The sequence below is a fragment of the Chaetodon auriga genome, chromosome 5 (assembly GCF_051107435.1).
Source record: "Chaetodon auriga isolate fChaAug3 chromosome 5, fChaAug3.hap1, whole genome shotgun sequence".
NCBI classification, from domain to species: Eukaryota; Metazoa; Chordata; class Actinopteri; order Chaetodontiformes; family Chaetodontidae; genus Chaetodon; species Chaetodon auriga.
Genome location: NC_135078.1, coordinates 11,247,508 through 11,267,523, shown reverse-complemented (window position 1 = coordinate 11,267,523; position 20,016 = coordinate 11,247,508). Strand labels below are relative to the sequence as shown.

The window sequence follows — 20,016 nt, the reverse complement described above, 5'->3', positions numbered from 1 at the left end:
GTTACATGAAATACAAACATCCTGTATAACATCGGTATGATTAAAAAGCGAATTACAAGACTCAATTTTCAACAATATAAGCCAACCAAAGAAAAGCAAAAAGAAGCATTTGAGAAGCCGTTAACAACAAATGTTTGCCATTTTTGCCTGAAAAGTGTCTCAAACTGCTTTATTGCTCAACAATCAGAGCTGACTGATGGATCGACTGACTAATCATTTCAGCTTTAGTCATCCGACTATAATCAAGTAGCCCAGGTTTAAAAATGGAACGACTCAGTCAGATCAAGCCAGCTGGCAGTCTCATACATGTTAACAGTTTCTTGATCATAATTACACATAATAACTCAAAGCCTTCCTTCAGCTAGTTATTTTCCACCTCTGCTCCAACATACTGAAACTACGATGACTAACATTCATGGGCGTCATCCAACTGGCAGACTCTGACGTGCTGATTTCACCCAGACGAAACCATTCGGGTCAATGCGTCACACACACTTCACACACATGCTCTTTACCAGCTGTGCATTATTACCAGTAGGTGTGAGTCTTCCAGCAGGGGGCCTCAGTGAGTCATAGGAAACTGTTTTACCTGGACACGTCAACTGCGTTAGCGTTCGAGGAATTAAACTAGCTGTTAATCCTGGATATCTACGGCTAATTATCGAGTTAGTGGTTAGGTTTCATTTAGTCGTGGGACAGTCTTTATCATGTTGATATGCAAGACAGCGACTTTTAAGATCCAGTAGGCAGCTTTTCTTTCTTTTTCTTTCCTTTGCGGCCTAAAAAACACTGCTAATCAAAGCTCAGTACATACTCAGCTTTTTTTAGCTATGATTGGTTTTTGAAGGCTTTTAGCATTGCTGTGACATAGTAACCCTGGTTATGTAAACTTTAATAAGATGAGATTTGTATAACAAAATCTAAATATTTCTATTACTCAAAGTGCGACTTGCTGTTTACATCACTGTAAACACTGTGCTTTTGTGCACTATGTACGTGCACAAAAGTTTCCAGTTTTTGCCCTTATTCTGAAAGAAAGGCAATATTCCTACAAAGCTGTTTACATGTCGCCGCTCTGATTAATATAATGGTGCACAGCAATATTTGTTGCGATATTTGCACCGTTCAGAAAACCTGCTGACATCTGAGTCTTTGTCTGTGTTTCTTCTTCTGATCTGAAGCGTGGGCTTTTCTTTTGTGCGTGAATCTCTCCCTCAGCTTTACAAACTGTTGGCTAGCAGACCTGTTTACAACACGCAGCGCTGACCACAAACAGGCAAGATTCAAGCCTTATTCAAAATGGAGCACATTTGGATGAACACATGCGGGATCTGACGATGATGAACGTGAAAACAATGTGACCAAACACGAGGCTTTCTGAAGCATGACTGCTTCAGCTGCAGGCCCTGCACTGTTTCCATTTCAAAGGAGCATCTTTCAGCTTTTATTTTGAAATGTGGATGGATGATTAGGTATGTACCAAATGTACCAAAACTGTCAAAAAAAAGGAACACATCATGATTTTTAACATCTCTCTCTAGTGTTAAACTTCTAGAAGAGTGACCTACTGGATCTTCAAGACTTTAAAAATCAGAGAAGCTTTTAAAGCAACCAAACCTCTCTCTACTTGTGACCTGGTGCTGGAGTGAGTTAGTGTTTTTAAAACTAAAGTGGACGAGCGATGGACCCAATTCCAAACAACAACTCAGGCCTACTCCAATCCCACATCTCAAGAGTAGAGTAGAGTCCAAGAGTAGGTACTGGGATTACATTTGGAACTGGGCCTTTGTGTTTAAGTAAAGGAAAGATATTGGCTGCAGGTTTAATGAGTTTTTTTTTTTTTTTTTTTTCCCAACAATGAATGCCCTTTAGCCTTTAAAACTAGGGTTTATACTACAGCACAAAAGTGATGGATAGGACAACATTAACCAAAAAAAACATCTGAGGGTGCATCTCAGAAGCTCCAAGTTCTCTCCTTCATCCTTTCATTGACTTTACAGTTAAAGCCATCTTACACTTAAATACTGATGAGGAAGAAGCCACCTGAAGCTACGAGGATGCATCCAAAGCTGATGTTGCAAAGAGCGGACAGCTTCACCGCTCGAGGGGCTTCAATCTGGGTGTCTCGTGATGTTGTCCCATCCTTCTCCATTTTATCTAAGAGGTGCCATGCGATCATTTTCTGTCCCCAGGTGCCCTGCCAGTTCAGGAACTACGCTGACATTTTGGCAGATGTGCTCTTTGATCAACTTTTTCATTTAGCGACAGCCCGATCGGGGCCCGTTTCAGCCCTACGTCTCCTCCGCGTTCGTGTTCAGGTTAGTGCTGCTGACGTCTACGCTCTTATCCTGCATCTTCAAACACAGACTGAATGTTTGATTTGATTCAGAACAGCAGAGTCAGATCTTTAACGGACTTCTTCTTCATCTCTTTCTCTTGTCATTGAATTCCCACCATCCTTGGCAGGTCTCATTCATGATTACACAAACACTGCCGGGGCTGTGATTTTTCAAAGACCTGAAGTTAATACTGCCGTTTCACACCTTTGTGCACTTTAAGCATGTACTGTTAAAAGTGATAAAATGATCAGTGGCGAGCGTATACTGGAGAATTTGAAAATAAAAATACCTGCCTTATGCCAAAATAAACGCCTTCTGCTAGAGCAGTGGTTCTCAGACTGGGAATGGCGCCCCCTGGAGCAGAGGGCCGTGGATGAGCAGGGGAAAAACATGGAGTGATTCAACTAGCATTCGGTTTGAATAGTTTCTCCCCCTGTCATTGCAATAAAAACTGCAGCGTGTGGGGCATGCCAGAAAAATTTAGAGAAGCACTGCACCAGAGTCCGAGCAGGCAAACCTCTTCGTGACAAAGGAGATTTAAATTCGTGCCGCACAGTAACACGAACGCTGACCCACGCCTACACGTGTTTGCTTAGAATAAATCGACTTACCACCTCCTCACCGCCTCCTGCTCGCCGGCTCTGCAAAATTCACGCAAATAAAATGTCGACTGGAGAAAACCAGGTGAAAATGAGGCCGTTTTGGTTGGACAGAGAGCTTATTTGCCAAAAAGCAGCTGTCAGCTTGTAACCCGTTGCTGTCCTTAAAGGGTAAATTTACAATGAATCACACAGGCAAGAAAAGTGCTGCCACATTGCTGTTTGTGGGGAGAATGCTTTATACATGTCGCCCATTTGGCACACACAGCACACTCAGTGATGTCATGGCAGGTATTTTAATCTGATGGACATCACTTAGACATACGAGTGCAACCCATAATCCATCATTTCAACCCATAAAGAGCAATTTTCTGCCATCTGTGATCAGGCATTAATTTACCCTTCGCCAGATTTCTAATGCAACATGTGCAAACATTTCAAATCCACACCTGGCAAATCAAAAGCCAGGGCTGCCCACCCACCCGAGCCCCGCCCATCTGTGGTGTTAAAGGACCCAGACATGCCGGAGTTTACCTGGCAACCGAGAGAACAGAGAAAACCTCTTAAAGGAGAGGTGGCGAGGACGGGGTGCAGCCACTGAGAGGAGAGAAGGGAGCGAGGGAGGAGGAGGTAATCGATGGGACAGAGGGAGGACGAGAGGGAGGGAGAGTGAGACAGTGGGTGACAGGGAGAAGATCTGCCTCCAGACTGTGAGAGGATCACGCAAAACCACAGAAAAACTCTGCTTTCTCGTCACATTACACAGTTTGAGTATTTCTCGTTACTGAGCTGCTTTTGAACGGGAGTTAGGAGTTTTGATGAAATGGCTGAACTTCGCAGACAATGATGAGAGAGAAGGAAGGTTGGAAAATGAAGAAATGAAGCCTCATGAATATCTGAAGCACCTGAAAAAGTGAGCTGTTGAGTGCTGGATGAAAAAGATAATAGAAGGAAAGAGAGTTGCTGGATCAGACGCCGTTTATGTCTTTCCAGGTTGTTGCTGTCCCAAGTCAGTTGTTCATGGGGCCTTAAACTGCTGCCATTACTTACCCAGAGGACAGGTCATACACACCCTTTAGGTCAGGTTTAGACATGAATGCAGAGATGAAACTGACAAGTGGACGGCAGACAGACGAGTGGACAGCTGAAGGTCAACAGAAACAACAAACACAAAAAGCAGCAAAATGGGCAGAAGGAGAAAAAAATATTGTGTGTGTGTGAGAGGCAGAGACAGAGACAGAGGAGGGGAGGCGTTCAAATGTTAGCAAGAATATCCCCTTCCTCCATCCCAACACACGAGCCCTCCAAACCTTCCTCCATGAAGCAAAAGCTCCAGCCTTTATATCACACAGTGCAAAGAACACTGTGATCAGTGCCTGATCTCCAGAGCACGCTCTCTGCCTCACACTGCTGTCACATGTTCACAGGCAGGTCAACCACAAGACAGTGGGTGAATGAGGACATGTTGGAGAAGTATGTTAAGCATTCAAAAATACAGATCAGATAAATGAAGTGTATCACATGAGGCAAATTCGACCCACCTGGAACAAACACTGTGAAATCCCATTTGCAACAGTTCTACATTGTGAGAGAATGTTGTTGGGGTAAGCTGTGATATATTATTATAATGTTTATCCATTATCCATTCCTGATATTACAAAAACAGAATAGGCTGTGTACTCAAACATGTCACCACTGGGTGGCAGTAGAGGCATTTAAACCTGACAGATTACTGCAAATACTAATATAACCATAGTAGACTGATTAATAGTGCATGAGTAATTTGGAGAGGAGAGGAGAGGAGAGGAGAGGGGGAGGTTTTGGACTCACCCAGCGTGGGGGCACTGAGCGCCATGACACCGTAGAATGAGAAAGGTCCGGTCTCAAACTTCATGTTCTCGTTGCCGGCCTCAACCTCCACTCGACCCTGACAAAAAACAACAGAAACAGGTGAGAAACTCCACAGGAACAGTCACATCCACGTCTCACAGGTGGGATTTACTCTGCAGCTGAACTGCAGCTCCTCATTTCTGTGTGTTCGTCCACACACGGCGACATTACAGAGGGAGTGACAGCTATTTTTATCATTATGAGTTAGTGTGTGGATGATGTTTGCTCTAAATCACTTGCTCTGTTAATCTGTGAAATATCAGATGGTGGTAAGAAACACCAGTGGATAAAATAAACAAATAAAATAAATAAACATGGATTTCCATCTTCTGTTGCTCAGCCGTTTTAATTGTTTACCAGTTGTTTTGGTACTGCATAATATTTACTTTAAAATTGGTATTTTTTGTGTCAAACAATTGTAAAGAAAGGTGCACAGATTTAGGATTTCTCCTGTTGCTCCTTCTGAAGGCAAATGGCCACTGAAACATCCAAAAAAATTCCACTTAAAGTCATTTGAATGACGTGTTTGGACAGCTTATCATCTCATTTAGGGTCCATAAACAGTTGAGTGATCACATAAAATCTCCATCATAACAGAACCAGGGCTCCAACAAGTGATTACTGAGTCATTAAGTCTTATAAATTGTATGTAAAATGTTAGAAAATTGACTAATCGCTGCAGCTCTAAGCAGAACTGGACAACAGTGGACTGGATGATTACTGCTTCTTATAGAAGGACAGACACTGCCTTGTCACCCTGACTGTCAGTTTTTAAGAAATGACACTGTTTCGCCTCTAGAGGGCGGTGCAATCACAGGTCCAAACAAGGTGGCAAACAGGATTATTTTAGTGACTGTCCTCTCACGAGCCTCTGCATCATTTGAGGGAGGAAACATGTTTACTTTGGCCTCGATCCGACATTAGTACAGACTCCACCAATCAGGACTCACAAACGAGAACAGAGATGTGACTGCAGAGGGAGGATGTGATGCGAACGAGGAGAGGAGGGAGGCAAACAAGGCGGCACAGATGTGAGATGGAGAAATTGGAGCCAGAGGGGGAGTCAGAGGGGGGAGAGGACAGAGGAGAGGACAGAAGGGGGTTAAGGAGGCCTCTCTGTGTTGGTACAGTGAGTTGGCCTGAATCGGCCTGCTGGAATGTGTGAACTGCAGCAACAACACAGCACAGTTAATCCACACTGTCATCCCTCCTTCCCTCCATCCCTCCATCCCTGTACACCCCCCAAACACACACACACACACACACGCACACACACGCACACACACACACACACACACACACACACACACACACACACACACACACACACACACACACACACACAGGAGTGGGCTGATGAAAGCAGAACAGGTGGTAAAATACACAATAACTAAATTAAGACAGTCAGTTTCAGATCTTTAATTCCAGGCAGCAGAGGTTGGATTTGTGGAGTGTGAACCCACTAAAGGGTTCAGTTTTTACAACGTGCGGTTGTGCCGCCAAGTGCTCCTCAAACCGAAATGACTTAAATTTACATTCTAGTCAGGATTTTCAGGTTTTTCCAAACATATCAAATATGTCTGGCTGGGCTGTAGGGATTAGAAGTTATATCTCTATTTGAGCTGACAGCGCAGCCATAAAATCATCACACCTTAGCTTAATATTTCACTCAGTCTGAGCTTCATAAAGAATAAATAAAGTGCTGGAACAAGCACAAACAGAATACACGTGTTACGTCCTAAATGCGAGATTTGAAGGCATTTTGTGGTGAAGTTCAGGGGTGAAATGAAAAGTTGACAATGTCCTGATGGAGCTCTGTGTGCATTCCTCTTTAAGACCTCCTGGAACGAGCTGGTTCGACGGAGAGCGATCATTTGCAAACATAAACGATATGATATAACCATCGCTCGTGCTATTTTAGGGTGCCTGCCAATTTAGAAACCTGGCTTGGATATTAGAGGCGCAGCGGGTGGGGGGGGGGGGGGGGGGTCCTGTCACTGAAGTTACCACGTTGGCTGCTCCCATCACAAACACTGCGCTGAATTAAGTTCACAACATCTCCCCACGGCTCAACAGCGAGCGCTTCACAGCCGATGTCATCACCGATCAGAGCTAAACTCCACGTCCACGCTACTCTGACAGCGCAGATACATTTAAAGCACGAGTCCGGCTGTTCGGCTGCTTTATTTTACTCATAACCAGCAATTTCTTTTTGCCTGCTATCATCTCTCCAACAGCCCAGTGAACACCGGCTGCTCGCTCTGTGACGCCGTGAAGATGTCACAGAACAGGAAGTCATTCCACCACCGCTCTGATGCTCACTGAGAGCGGTGCTTCCTTCCTTACTCTCTCTAGGGTTGATTTATTCTCACTGTTTGGTCTACAAGGCGTCCTAAAATCATGAAACAGGACGCTCACAAGTACTCTGAGTCTCAGAGACGTGTCCAATCATGCGTGTCCAGGTGAAAATGTGGACTGTCCTTCCTTTAGGCCTGTGCTGAGTCCACATACTCGGAACAGTAGCTGGCCACGAGCGTGTACACCTCTCTGATTGCCGCCTGCTCTTTTTCCGAGCCTCTGCTTTCCTTTGAGTTTCACCAACGAGCTTTGATGTTCAAAAATAGCTGTGATTCTTCAGCTGCTTTCTGCGCAGACGGTGAAAACGCGTCTCTTTAATGAGGACAATCCTTGAAGCTGTCAAAGCTCAGCTCCTAGCGTGTGGAGGCAACTATTTTCTAACTTGGTTCTAAAAAGGTAAATTGTGGCCACGAATGCCTTTTCCACAACCCACGAGTCCAAATTCATCAGGTTACACACATCCACACCTGCTCAGTACAACCACAGGCTTCTGCCTTTGGCCGCTGAGTAATCGCAGGTCAAATGCCTTGCTCAAGGACAACCTGCAGCTGAAAGAGGGGCAGGCATTCATTGAAAACCTCCACTGGAGGACAAAAGATGAAAAAATAAATAAATCAACTACCAGTACGTCATGGAAACTTTGTGAAGCAAACCAATGTTTCTTTGATAATCCTCTCAAACATCTACTCTGCTGCTGCGCCTCCGAGTATGCAGGCTTTGCAGCAGCGTGACTTCTTCATCTGACACTTAACGCAGAGGTCAAGCCTCCTCGGCTCTGTCGCCGGCTCTCTGCCACTCAAAGTGCATCAGCAGCTTTGGAAAGTTGCTAATAATTTCACAACATATGGTCAAGTCTGTGTGCATATGAGCATTGCCTGGGGTCAAATACTTGGCCTGTGACACGTGCACATTCTCTCTCTCACACACACACACACAGAAAAAAACCCCTCATGCATGCCCCAGGAGCATGCAGGGGGCTGACTCTGAGGCAATTAGCAGCCGTCCGCACCGCTGTTTGGATGGCGTTTTAATTTAAAGGGGGACAAAGAGGAGGGAGGAGAGAAAGAATAGAAACAGAGGGAGGCGGAGGACAGGAGTGAGAGGTGCGAAGCCTGCCGGTGCCTCTGTCAGACCAGTTTTCCCAGATCTGCCCTGACGTTACAGCCTGCCAACAATATACAGCTCTGACATAAGGCGTTTATTAAAAAACAGGCCCTGTGAGTGGGTCACTGTGGACACTGAGTCACAGAAAATCAACCCTGATAGAGGAGAATCAACAGCGGAGTGTGCAGGAGAAGGTTACCTCCCAGCCTCTGCAGTCTCTGTCTGTATCATCTGCAGTGAAATCTGCCTCAGACTTGAATTAAGAGAGCAACCAAACCACTTAAGCCTCTGTGTGACAAAAGGTCAGACGTCAGCACTGCAGTCTGTCACACAGCCGGCGATGTAAGACAATGAACAGGCGTGTGCTGGCAGGTGGCAACACACAACGGAGGATTGAGCAACACTTGCTGAACAGTAACACTGATTTTACCAGTGTACCAGTACCAGAGGACACAGCTGCAAAATTAATACTGCAATTTCCTGGAAACCGTTTATAGTCACGACCTTTTTAAGAGGAGCAGCGTGCATACAAGCAGACACGTTTCATGGAAAGTGATGATGGGCACTGGAATGAACCTCAGTAGACACGGCACTCTGACGTCATTACAGCATAGCAGCATCTCTTACTCAGCGCTGTGCTCCAGCTTCAACTTCAGCAGGAGTGTGAGTCTCTGGTTGTGTGTTTCTGCTCAGACATGCGCGAGACCTGGGCTGTAGGTGGGTCTAGGCCGAAGTTCGAGTCAGCGCCTCATGACTCACCGACAACGTGAGCGAGAACTTCGTGCCTCTATCCGTCAAAGTGACACACATCGAGGCGCTGATGCGTGCTATCCCAGCAACTCTGGAGCACAGGCCTCTCTGCGGCCTTGAGCGAGCCTTTATTACTGCGCTGTGACCGCTGAACAGGAGGCATGTGTTTGAGGAGCTTCCCGTTTCAGCGATGAAACAAACGAAGGTCGGCGAAGGCACAGAGGCAAAGTCTGGAAAAAGGTGGAGTCAGTGAAAGTATTATAGCAAAGCCTTCAGGGAAGTGAGACAACAGTCAGTGTTATTACCAAGAGAAATGATGGTCACAACTCTGAAAATAAGAAGCTGTGATGAACTGGAGTTAATCTTTAAGGTTCTTGGCTTTCAGATTTTACAGATTTGACCAAAAACCGAAAAACGATCTGTACCCTTTTAACAATTAAAGTAGTTTTTAAAAATCATTTCAACAAGTATTTAACAGCTGTGTTTCTGCCACGTGACTTTCGACGGGCATTCAACGTGTCCGCGTGCACATAAATATATATTACACATATTCACAAGGAACAACAATCAACTGTCAGTGAGGGAAACAGCGCCGTGGGCGGAGGCAGGGGAGGAGAAAAACATGAAGTCCCATTCTGGACAATTATTGATGACATTCACAACCTTTTCAACTGATTAACTCGGTGATGTCAGCAAACCTCAAAGAAGAAATAAGCATGAATAACAGCCTTCACGATTCAAATTGTATGTTTGTGTTTGTCTGTTTCCAGCTGCAAGACAATAATACAGCCTGCAGAAAGGCTCATCTGGCTGAGTTTTCACCGTCTTTCTACATTCTCGTGACTTCAAGTGTTAGACATGGGCTGGAAGTCGAGTTGAGTGAGGAGGGACACATGTTAATGTACTGACACAGGGCCCTGAGGGTAAAGTACAAGTCACATTTTGAAGAGAAGAGGATTGAAAGGGAGCCGAACAAGGAGGCATCGATCAGGAAAGTGCTGGAACTGAGCCTTAAAGACGCTGCACGAGGAGGGGGATCGAAGTGTCCCTGTGGGTTCAGGGAAAGGCCAAATGTGGGTATTAAAAATGACTGGAAAATACAGTTCAAAGGCGAAACAAAACATATTGTGTGTGTGTGTGTGTGTGTGTGTGTGTGTGTGTGTGTGTGTGTGTGTGTGTGTGTGTGTGTGTGTGGCAAGCCCCTGCAGATGTCTGAGGAATGACTGTCACAGGTTTGTTAATAACTTATAACAAACCAGTTGGAGCTCAGCCTGAAACCACACACACACACATAACTCCTGACAGAGTGTGTGAGATCATGGTTGTGTGTGTGTGTGTGTGTGTGTGTGTGTGTGTGTGTGTGTGTGTGTGGGCTACCAGCCTCAGTGTTTAGCGGTTTGTGACCACGTGTTGGTCATAAAGTGAACCGCTGACTTCAGTTAATGAATGATGTGAGACTGAACAGTTTTGTCCAACACCTGCTGGGTTTCCATCCAAATGAATCGTCAATTTGAACCGAATTCGGAGAAAATGTGAATGAACACTTGTCTCCATCCACCACTGTTATGGGATTATTACGAGTTGGTTGATTGAGATAAGCAGTCGGTGCCGATTCTCCACTCAGAAAACACCACTGAAGAAGAACAGGGTTACAAGATGATCTAATTCAAAGTGTGTCAACCTCAAAACACAATGAAATATGACACTTCTGTCTGTTTCATGCATTAATATGAGGAAGCTTACATCAGACCTGTGTGGAGAAATGAGATGTTTCACTCTGCGGAAACAGCTCATCAGTCGTGTGAAAGACTTCTTCTAAAAAGACGTTTCCATCTTCTTTCATTGGAAACTCAAGAACCACCTCAAGCCAGCGTGAAGACGTTTTTGCATAAGAGAGGAAGTTTATATGCAAGAGTTGAACATGTTCATAGATACACGCCGATGGAAACACCGCCATGGCAGTCATCCTGTGGCACATTTCTTCAGTGAGCTGTAACGGTGTGAGTCAGAGTCGACGTGCATCAATCCAAAGCCTGGTCTGACTCTCAAGTGTCGAGGGTGTGAGGTCACACACACACACACAAAGACACGCACACGCACAGAGTCTCCTTTTATGTCGAGGAAGATTTCTTTTTCTCACAGGACTGACATTTTTCCAGCTCTTGTCCACAACAGGAAGAGTTGCTCACAAATGCGTCCTGACCTAATTATCCTGGAATGTAACAACAACAGCTTTTCAGTGATCGACCACACACAGCATTAATGACCCACTTGGATCTGTTTTTGTTTTTGGTATTTGTCACATAATAAATCACTGAAGACATAACTGATAGCCGACATTAAAAAAACATTGAATCATCACATCATCAAAAACTACCTTGTAACAAAAAGCATCTGAAATGAGTCTGACTGTTACCAGCTCACCTGCATAAATAATTGGATTCTTTTATCTTGTATCTTAATATTTTTATATCTTTTAAGTCACTTTAAACTCAACATCATTGTACATGAGGGCCGGCACTTCATGATTTTTGAGGCTCTTCCACTGAAAACCTCACGTCAGAGCCTCAAATTGTAGATTTGCTGCTTGGTACTAAATGGGGAAAGTAGTGCCTGCCAACCAGGAAACTTACAACAACGCACAAATGAAGGTATGATGAAGGTTTCTGAGCCTCAGCAGTACAAATACCAGCCTCCTGCTCTCCCAAGTGTTTCCTGTTTATGACAAAACAACTACAGCACAGCTAATATAGTATATGAGCTTAGCATCATCCCTTCCTTTCATCCACACTTGATGGACAAAAACATTTCTTCAGGTCATGAAATGACCAAGTTCAAATTTCCACACATTTCCAGAAGCTGAAGGAGCCGTGTGAGCACAACAGTGAAGCAACTCTGCCCGTGTCGACTGTTCTGTGAGAATCACAGAGCATCTTTACAGACGCATGAATCACGCTGGTCATAAACAAACAGCCTGTCTGCTGACAGCGAAGCTCACTACCAGGAACGCGCACACACACACGCACGCACACACACACACACACACACACACACACACACACACACACACACACACACACACACACACACACACACACTGTAAAAGGAGTGGAAGAACGACAGTGAATAATCTGTATCTGAGGTTTTTAGTTCTCATGAGTCGACTGGACTCCCACACATCAGATATACATACACACATAATGCATAAAGCTAATGCTACAACCAAACACTTAAAAGCACACATGCGCGCGCGCGCACACACGCACACACACACACACACACACACACACACACACACACACACAGTCAAGGGCTACATTCATTCACCTCTGTCAGTGGGCCAGGTCTAAGCTTTGGGTGCCATAGCAAACCTCTGTGCCTTATGAACGGCCTTTACCAGCAGTCACTCAAACAGCACCGTCACAGAGGGGCACCGCTAAAGTCAAGAAACGATCCAAGTCGATGCAGCACAAGCAGAGACATCACCCTTTTTCATTCAATGCATTCTCCTTGTCAAAAGCTGGAGTCTGTGTTACCCTAAATGCAGTCATCTTTGCAAACGGTGTGTTCATTTGCATACAGAGCTGCACAGTTGAGATCCGATCACAAGCGCTCACCTGGGACACACGTGGCCCACTTGTGATTGGATAAACCGAGACGCATGTTCACGCTGCCTGTTAACGGCCTCTGTGTAACGTTACTGCTGATACTAGCTGAACACCTCAGGTATGAGCTTTACAACACCCACACCTCGACGTGAAGGCAGTGGGTGGTCCTTACTGGGAAGCAACCTCGAGGAGCACTGACTATGCTAGCGAGGTAAGCTAACATTAGCCATGTTGCCTCTGAAGTTTGTCATAGAAGACTTCTAATTTCTTTTCGTTGTTGTTGGAAAGTTATTTTGAAACATTACGAGGAAGAAATGCATTTAATTACATCTGTACCAAAGCAGGATAAGGAAGCAGCTGGAGTATAATCTTTTGGCCTTCTCGCCGCTTCGCCTTGTGCCATGAACGTGTTGATCTTTTCAAAGGCGGCTGGAGTTTAAAGCAAGAAAGCAAAAGAGAAAGAAAGACAAAAGGCTCTAATGTAATAAAGAGGCCAATGTTTATGTGACAATGTTTGCCTGTACATAATAATCCTACAGGGTGAATATAATATAATATATAGTATTAGACCGGCTGTGAGATCACATCAAGTGGCAGCACGAGGCTTGGTTTCCACAGAGCAAGTCTTTATGTTTTTTTTCAGTTCCCAAATATGCACAAAGCTGCAGATACTCCGTCCACACTAACACCAAACACTCCACTATTAAACAGATGTTTGTGAATCAATAAGCTGCTGTCACACGTCCAAACTAACGAGTGTCACATTAAAACAAGCTCTCCGCATCTTTCTCTGCCTCCTCGCTCTGTTTCCAAACAAGCACTCCTGGAATGTGAGAGCATAATTTTGTTTACAGGACAAATATGAGCAGCACACACACACACACACACACACACACACACACACAAGCTAGTCCAAGACTCTTCAGAGGAAGTAAAGATGAATAATTCATGGAGTGGTCTGCAGTGTATCTGTAATTACTGAACTAAAATATTTATCAGCACAGGGTCTAATGAAAGTGGTCCTTCTGTTCTTGGTGAGTCAATAAATTGTTGTCCAGGACCTTTAACTTAACCTCCTTTTACCTGAATCATACAGACAGAACATGCAAGAGGAGTGAAACACTGCTTCATCTACTGTTCTACGGTCACTATGCAGAACTATTCACAACTACTGGCTCCAGTGGTGTCTTTCTACCCACAAGGCAACGGTGGAAAATCCCCCCCCCTGGCATGCTGACACTAAATGCCGCCCTCTCCAAATACGGTAGGTCTCAGCGGATTGCTCCACATGTGGGGTCTCTCCGCAGCATCCTCGATATCCTGCCTCCCACGGGGGAAAATCTCACCGAGACGAGCGGCGGGGAGAGAGTCGAGCGGATTAGCGGACCCGGCTAATGACTGTTTGGGGACAATGACATAACCGACGTGTGGGAAATAAATGTGTGTGAGAGAGCGAGATTAAGACAATGAAGCGTAATTTTCCCACCCTGCGGGATTTGAGCGCACGTGTACATGTACACAGAGCGGATACAGCAGATTTGCAAAAGCTGTGTTTTCTGAGTTTACAGTGTGTAAGCATGCAGAGGGAGGTAGAGATTCTCAGGTCGAAGTGGGCGTGACTGCACTGACAGCTGACGGACAGCAGTCAGCGACACCGCTCTCCTCCCATCTCCGTCCCTCTTCCTCCTGACTTTGAGCCCTTTGCACACATGGAGCATCATCTACATGTTCAAGTGCAACCAGCAGTGAGTGTGGATGCATCACTGATGGATTTTGAAACCTTAGTCAATGACGCTGATCGCCATTTAATGTTATTAGGGCGCAAATTCTGCTTTACCAACATCCAACAGTGCAAAAGCACACAATGACAGGACTTTAAATTGGGCCTCCCTTTTAATTAATTTAGTCACATCCTCCACTCTGAGGGGAAAATAGTTTTAATAGAGTCTTTCATGAGAGATTGAGCTAATACATTTATTACAGAGATTATAGAAGGAGGTGAGATTTAATCAATGTCCCACCTAGTAAAACTATGGACTTGACTTTTACGTAAGTTGTTATTCAGACATGAAACAAACATGTTAAATGCCACACGATTAGCATAAAGGGTGCAGGTCAGAAGGGATTTTTTTCACTCATGACTGGATGCAGTAGGTAAAGTAATGACTTGAGATTAATCTGCAGATTAGTTTCTTGATTCATTGATTTGTGTGTAACATAATGAATAGTGTAAATTTCCTTTCTAATTTCTAACAACCCAGGATGAACGTCACCTTTACGTCGACTTCTTTCTTTGTAAAGCTTTCTGCATCCATCCTTCTGTGTCTTTGTCGTCAGTCAACAGTTGACGGCTTGTAAATCTTTCAGAGACGTTTGATTCAAATAAAGTGAAGATTTGGTGAAACACAGATATCATGTGATCACGCCTTCAGTGACACAGTGTACAGTGTGAGGAAGAGCAGACTGTAATATAATTAATTTAGCTATACTTCACCCAAAATCGGTTTGTCGCCACACTGGCTCTTAAAACCCTTAAAGCGGTCGGAGCTAATCTCATTGTACAGCTGACTGACTTTGGATCAGCTGCGACTTCCACACTGTTGTTGCTGTTGTTATAACGACACACAGACTGTACAGTCATGAAAACCTGCTGTGCGCTCTCTGTCTTAAAAATGCAAACTTTTGTTTAACCACAGCGCGGCGAACACGCTTTTAGCGGGGATTCAATCATAAATTAGCGATGTTAGGCGTACTACACTATCTTTATTTACCAGTAACTGCTGCAACAGCTACTGGTAGTTACTTCATCTTCCAGCTAATCTGTCACATGGCAGAATAACTGTTAGCGTAAGGTGTTTCTACTCTGTTCAGAAACGCTGTTTTTTGTGGTTGACCGAGGTGTGAGGTGTAACGACAGGAGGTGGCGGTGGGACAGAGATGTCGGTTCTTGTCTGATAACACCTTTGTGGACCAAGAGACAAACACCGCGCAGCCTGTGAACCACTGATCTATCTGACACCAAATCACACGTTATTTAGGAATAAGCCCACGAAACAATACCACACCAAAGCAGCCCACAGTCGTGATAGACAGAAAACACCGTGCACATGGTCAGACTCATGCCTGACGGACAGAGTGACCCGTGCAGAGCCGCATACATTCACAACTACAGCTGACATTTACTTTGATTTGAATTCTTTCTTAAAGGCTCATTTAAGAAACCCAAACTAGACCTTTTGTTGACTTCACGGGCGCTCAGGTCTTTCTTTAAGGGGAGCTAAACCCTGCCTGGCTCCTCCATAACGAGCACCGATTAGAAGAACTATATGTTTCCAAAACTTTGAACCTCGGACCTTGAGGGAGCGCTGAGCCTTCCTTTAATCCCCTCAGATTTGAAGCACCATAACTGCCTTCATTTAGGAACTTACTGTCAGTTAACAGACTCTTGGAAGATAATTTAGCTTTGATTAAGCGGCTCTTGTTCAGTGACTCAGCTTAATATTGAGCGCTTTTAAACACACAGACACAAACCTGGGCGAACACCAACACACTTCGCTTTATCAACCGTTTCGGGACCCCTGGTGGGTCACCGCTGTGCACGACGCCTACCGCCATCTGTCACGAGCTGTAGCTTAGAGCCGCATTTAACAACAAGGCACACCGCTAAGCCCCAGCGAGGGGAGGACTCGACAGGTGGAGAGAAGAAGAGGAGGAGGTGGAGATAAGGGTCAAAGAAAGAAAGAGGAAGAGCGTGTGCGGAAGGTCAGCCTCATAATCCAAGCTGCACAGCTTTTATCCAGGCTGAAGCAAAATGTCTCTAAATGTCAGAGTCCCAGTATGACATTTAGAGGGTGTGATGTGTTCATCGCAGTGAGTCAGAAGGCTGCTGTATGGACGTACCTGGTCTTTAAATGTCTTCAGGCTGGGAAAAGCACATTAATCTGTAATTATTTAAACTTGATTTTCAAGAGCACACTTTGTAGGCTTACGTCACAGCATGTCGCTCACGAGGGCCAGACTAACTGCTGCTGTCTTTGTCCTGTAACTGTATCTTGTAGTTCTGTTTTCTCTCTTTTCACCAATTTCCTGTAGAATGGCTTAAAATACCAAGCTCAGTGGTTAAGACAAGTCCTTAAAGTGATCAATAACGATGCAAATTATGCAAAGCTAGCATGATCATAGCGACAAAAACTCAGAGTATCACTGTTAGAGTACATCCAAAGGTCAAAGCAGTCCAACACTTTTTGAGATACTTCTGTCTGGAGTGGTGCGAACAACAAGTCCTTAAAGTGATCAGTAAGGAAGCACATTTGATAATCTACATTTCCATGGCAACTGGGCAAACTGATGAAGATGGTGTGATATGATCGGAGGTTATAGAACAGCAGTTAAACAGATGTCAGAAGTCAAACGATGTGCGCCGCGTACATTCAACATCCAACAATGTTCATATCTGCACACTGTCAGCAAAACAGCAACACAAACCAAATCAATGTGGTTGAATCTGACTGTGGAAACAGAGGCTATGTGAGGGTTACGGGAGAGTTGAAATAAAACTAGATATTGTGTGTAGGTGTATATATATATATATATATATATATATATGTTTGTGTAGGAGGATGGAAGAGCGTGTGAAGAGAAAAGATTTTAAAAAGAGCCTGATCCCCTTTGATCTGCTTTTGAGCAACTTTTGCTCAGAGCAAGTTTTGCATTCAGACCTGCTATCTCACCCACACTGAAGCTATCTCACCCACACTGAAACTATCTCACCCACACTGAAGCTGTCTCACCCACACTGAAGCTATCTCACCCACACTGAAGCTGTCTCACCCACACTGAAGCTGTCTCACCCACACTGAAGCAACAAGCAGCTGCCGACTCAAGCCAAGCCTCACCCACTCTTCTCTGAACCCCCGTGTACCTGCAGGATGAGGACGAAGTAGTCGACGGGCTTGCCCCTCTGGTAGACGTAGTGATGGCCTGAGCGCTTGTCGCTGTCGTTGAACTTGATCTCCTGGATGACGTCGGGGTGGCGCAGGATTCGCAACAGCACCTTGTCTGAGATCTGAGACGGGCTGAACAAGCTGACCTCTGCAGGAGGACAGGAGGAGGAGATGTAAAGTTTACTTTTGAGACATTAATTAAGACTTTTTTTTTTAACTTGACCATAACACATTGATACAGTTCACATGAACAGGCTCTAAATTCTTGAGGTGCACCAACACAATTGAGTAGCAGGTATTTTCTAACTGTACACCACGCTGCTGACATCACTGATCCAGGTGCTTATTAAATTAGTCACTCATGCTTTTGTCTGTAGTACAGCGCACGGCAAACAGTTACATAATCGGGTGTGCCGGGTACATGTGTTCAACGGGCGATCCTACACTTCACAAAGGAGCAAAACAGATTTAAAGCCACAAATTAATAAAACGGTCTGCCTCCGAGCAACAAGCTAACCTAAAAGTGCAACGAGTTAACACTTTCAGTCAAACAAAAGTGCCAAACTTCCTCTGATGTGACTGACTCATTGATCTTTGGATTCTGTACTTCTACATGTGAACATGTAGAAATTTTGAGGAAAAACTGTGAGTAAACATCTTGAACTTGCACAGACTAATACAGACTAATTTCTTTCATAGACAAAAAAGAAATCAGATTACAGCATCAATGCAACCAGCAAACAGGTGACACTTAACCCCCTGGCTGACACTCACACACTCACAGCCATGTTGATTAATGGGCACTGGCCCCATTAAAGTAAATAAGGGGTGAAAAGGATCTGGTTTTACGTGCATAACTCAACTGTCGTACGCTGCTGCAATCAGAGCTCCACTGTGAGCGCCTTCGACCCCACCCAAGCTGAGAACAAAGAATGAGTCCACCCCGCAAACAAACCCTATGTAACACACAGTGAGAGGTGAGGCATATATGACCAACGCTGGCACTCATCCCGTCAAAGGCAAACACGCTCCTTTCACTCCGGTTTACGTATTAAGTCAACAAGTTCTGCAACGGAGTTCCTGCTGCGGCTCTGATGAAATGTGCCATGACTTTTCAGTGACTCTCAAGTCAGCACATGTTCACAGCCTATCAATTTTATATCTTCCTGGTTTGTCAATGCTTTTTCTCTCAGCTCCAAAACATTTCTACAGACTGGCAGAGCTTGCTGTTGCAAAACACTGAGGAGTCCTGAAACACACATAATGAAGCATGACATTATGGTGTCTTAATGATAATCCCTGATTTCCCTTTGTGCAGAATACATCTCTCAAACATCAGTGACACTGATACTGACGGCAAAGGAGATCAGACACAGTCTAACAAGAGCAGCGATCACTGATGTGAACAAGAACAAAAAAAGGAAGAAAAACAAGGAACAGTGACTTCCTGGACTGAAAACAGACATATATAAATATGAAAAATCAAAATCCTGTCTAATGAATCGAGAGAGAAAAATGAAACCAGCATCCTGAGACAAAAAACAGAAACAAAGTCAGCACACCCTGACGCTATGCCTGCAGAGGAGCAGACTCCGGCATGCTCCTGCACCACTGTGCCTGCAAGACGAGGAAGTGCTACGTCATGCTAGCAGCGGCTACTGCTAAGTGCATCTGGCAGAGCCTATCAGCTAACGCTCGCTAACCGGACCCAGCGCAACACGCTCTGAAGTGATTTGCAGCACTGGCGATGCATCACTTCCAGCTGGCCAAAGTCCAGAGTCTTCTTGTGGTGGTAAGCACAGGCAGGCACACTGCTCGGATCTTAAATAGATCTTCGAGTAAATAAACACATTTCAACCTCCTCCCTGCGTGTTTGGGCATGCTTCGCTTGTCAGATGGCAAGATGACAGAATCCATCACTTCCTTCCTACTATGGCTACATATCGAAGACATATGGCCACATGAACAGTTGGCCTTACGAGCTATAAAGGATCTACTGACTGTGTTTGAGTAATATTGTGATGAGCGATGTGTGTGTCTGTGTGTGCGTGCTTGCATCAGTCTTTTCCCCACCTGTCGCCAGAAAGCGATGGGCGGCCAGCAGCAGCTGAGGCGAGACCTTCACTTTTGATTCGCTCTCATGTTTGAAGGCAGAGAAGTCTCTCTTGTTCTTATTGGGCGCCACCTTTTTCCTGGTGCGGTTATCAGCTGTGAAGTGACACACACGGCAGACATGCTCATGTATTCAAAAATGCACAGTTAGAAGATCAAACAGTAAAAATCAGCTCATCTGAAGCTTATTGCATAATCGTGTAAACCTACATCAAAGTCTAAATACCTGAAAACAGTCTGTCAACATCTCAACGAATGAGTAAAGACAAGCTGAGTAGTGAATGAAGTATTAAGACAAACAAAAGTAAAGCTG

The 20,016-nt window shown here is 44.7% G+C and overlaps 1 protein-coding gene across 2 annotated transcripts in view; it reads right to left on the bottom strand.

The window, feature by feature from the left end:
* Positions 1-20,016, bottom strand: part of LOC143320617 (metal transporter CNNM4) — a 42,136-nt gene that overhangs the window by 7,684 nt on the left and 14,436 nt on the right. Inside the window, exons 3-6 of one of the 2 annotated variants that reach the window (XM_076730437.1) lie at positions 19,665-19,799; positions 17,570-17,739; positions 4,769-4,865; positions 3,473-3,535 (exon numbers count right to left, since the gene is read on the bottom strand). In XM_076730437.1, coding sequence (XP_076586552.1) covers positions 3,473-3,535; positions 4,769-4,865; positions 17,570-17,739; positions 19,665-19,799 — 465 coding nt within the window. The remainder of the gene's footprint in view (positions 1-3,472; positions 3,536-4,768; positions 4,866-17,569; positions 17,740-19,664; positions 19,800-20,016) is intronic. The other variant, XM_076730438.1, reaches the window with a different exon arrangement.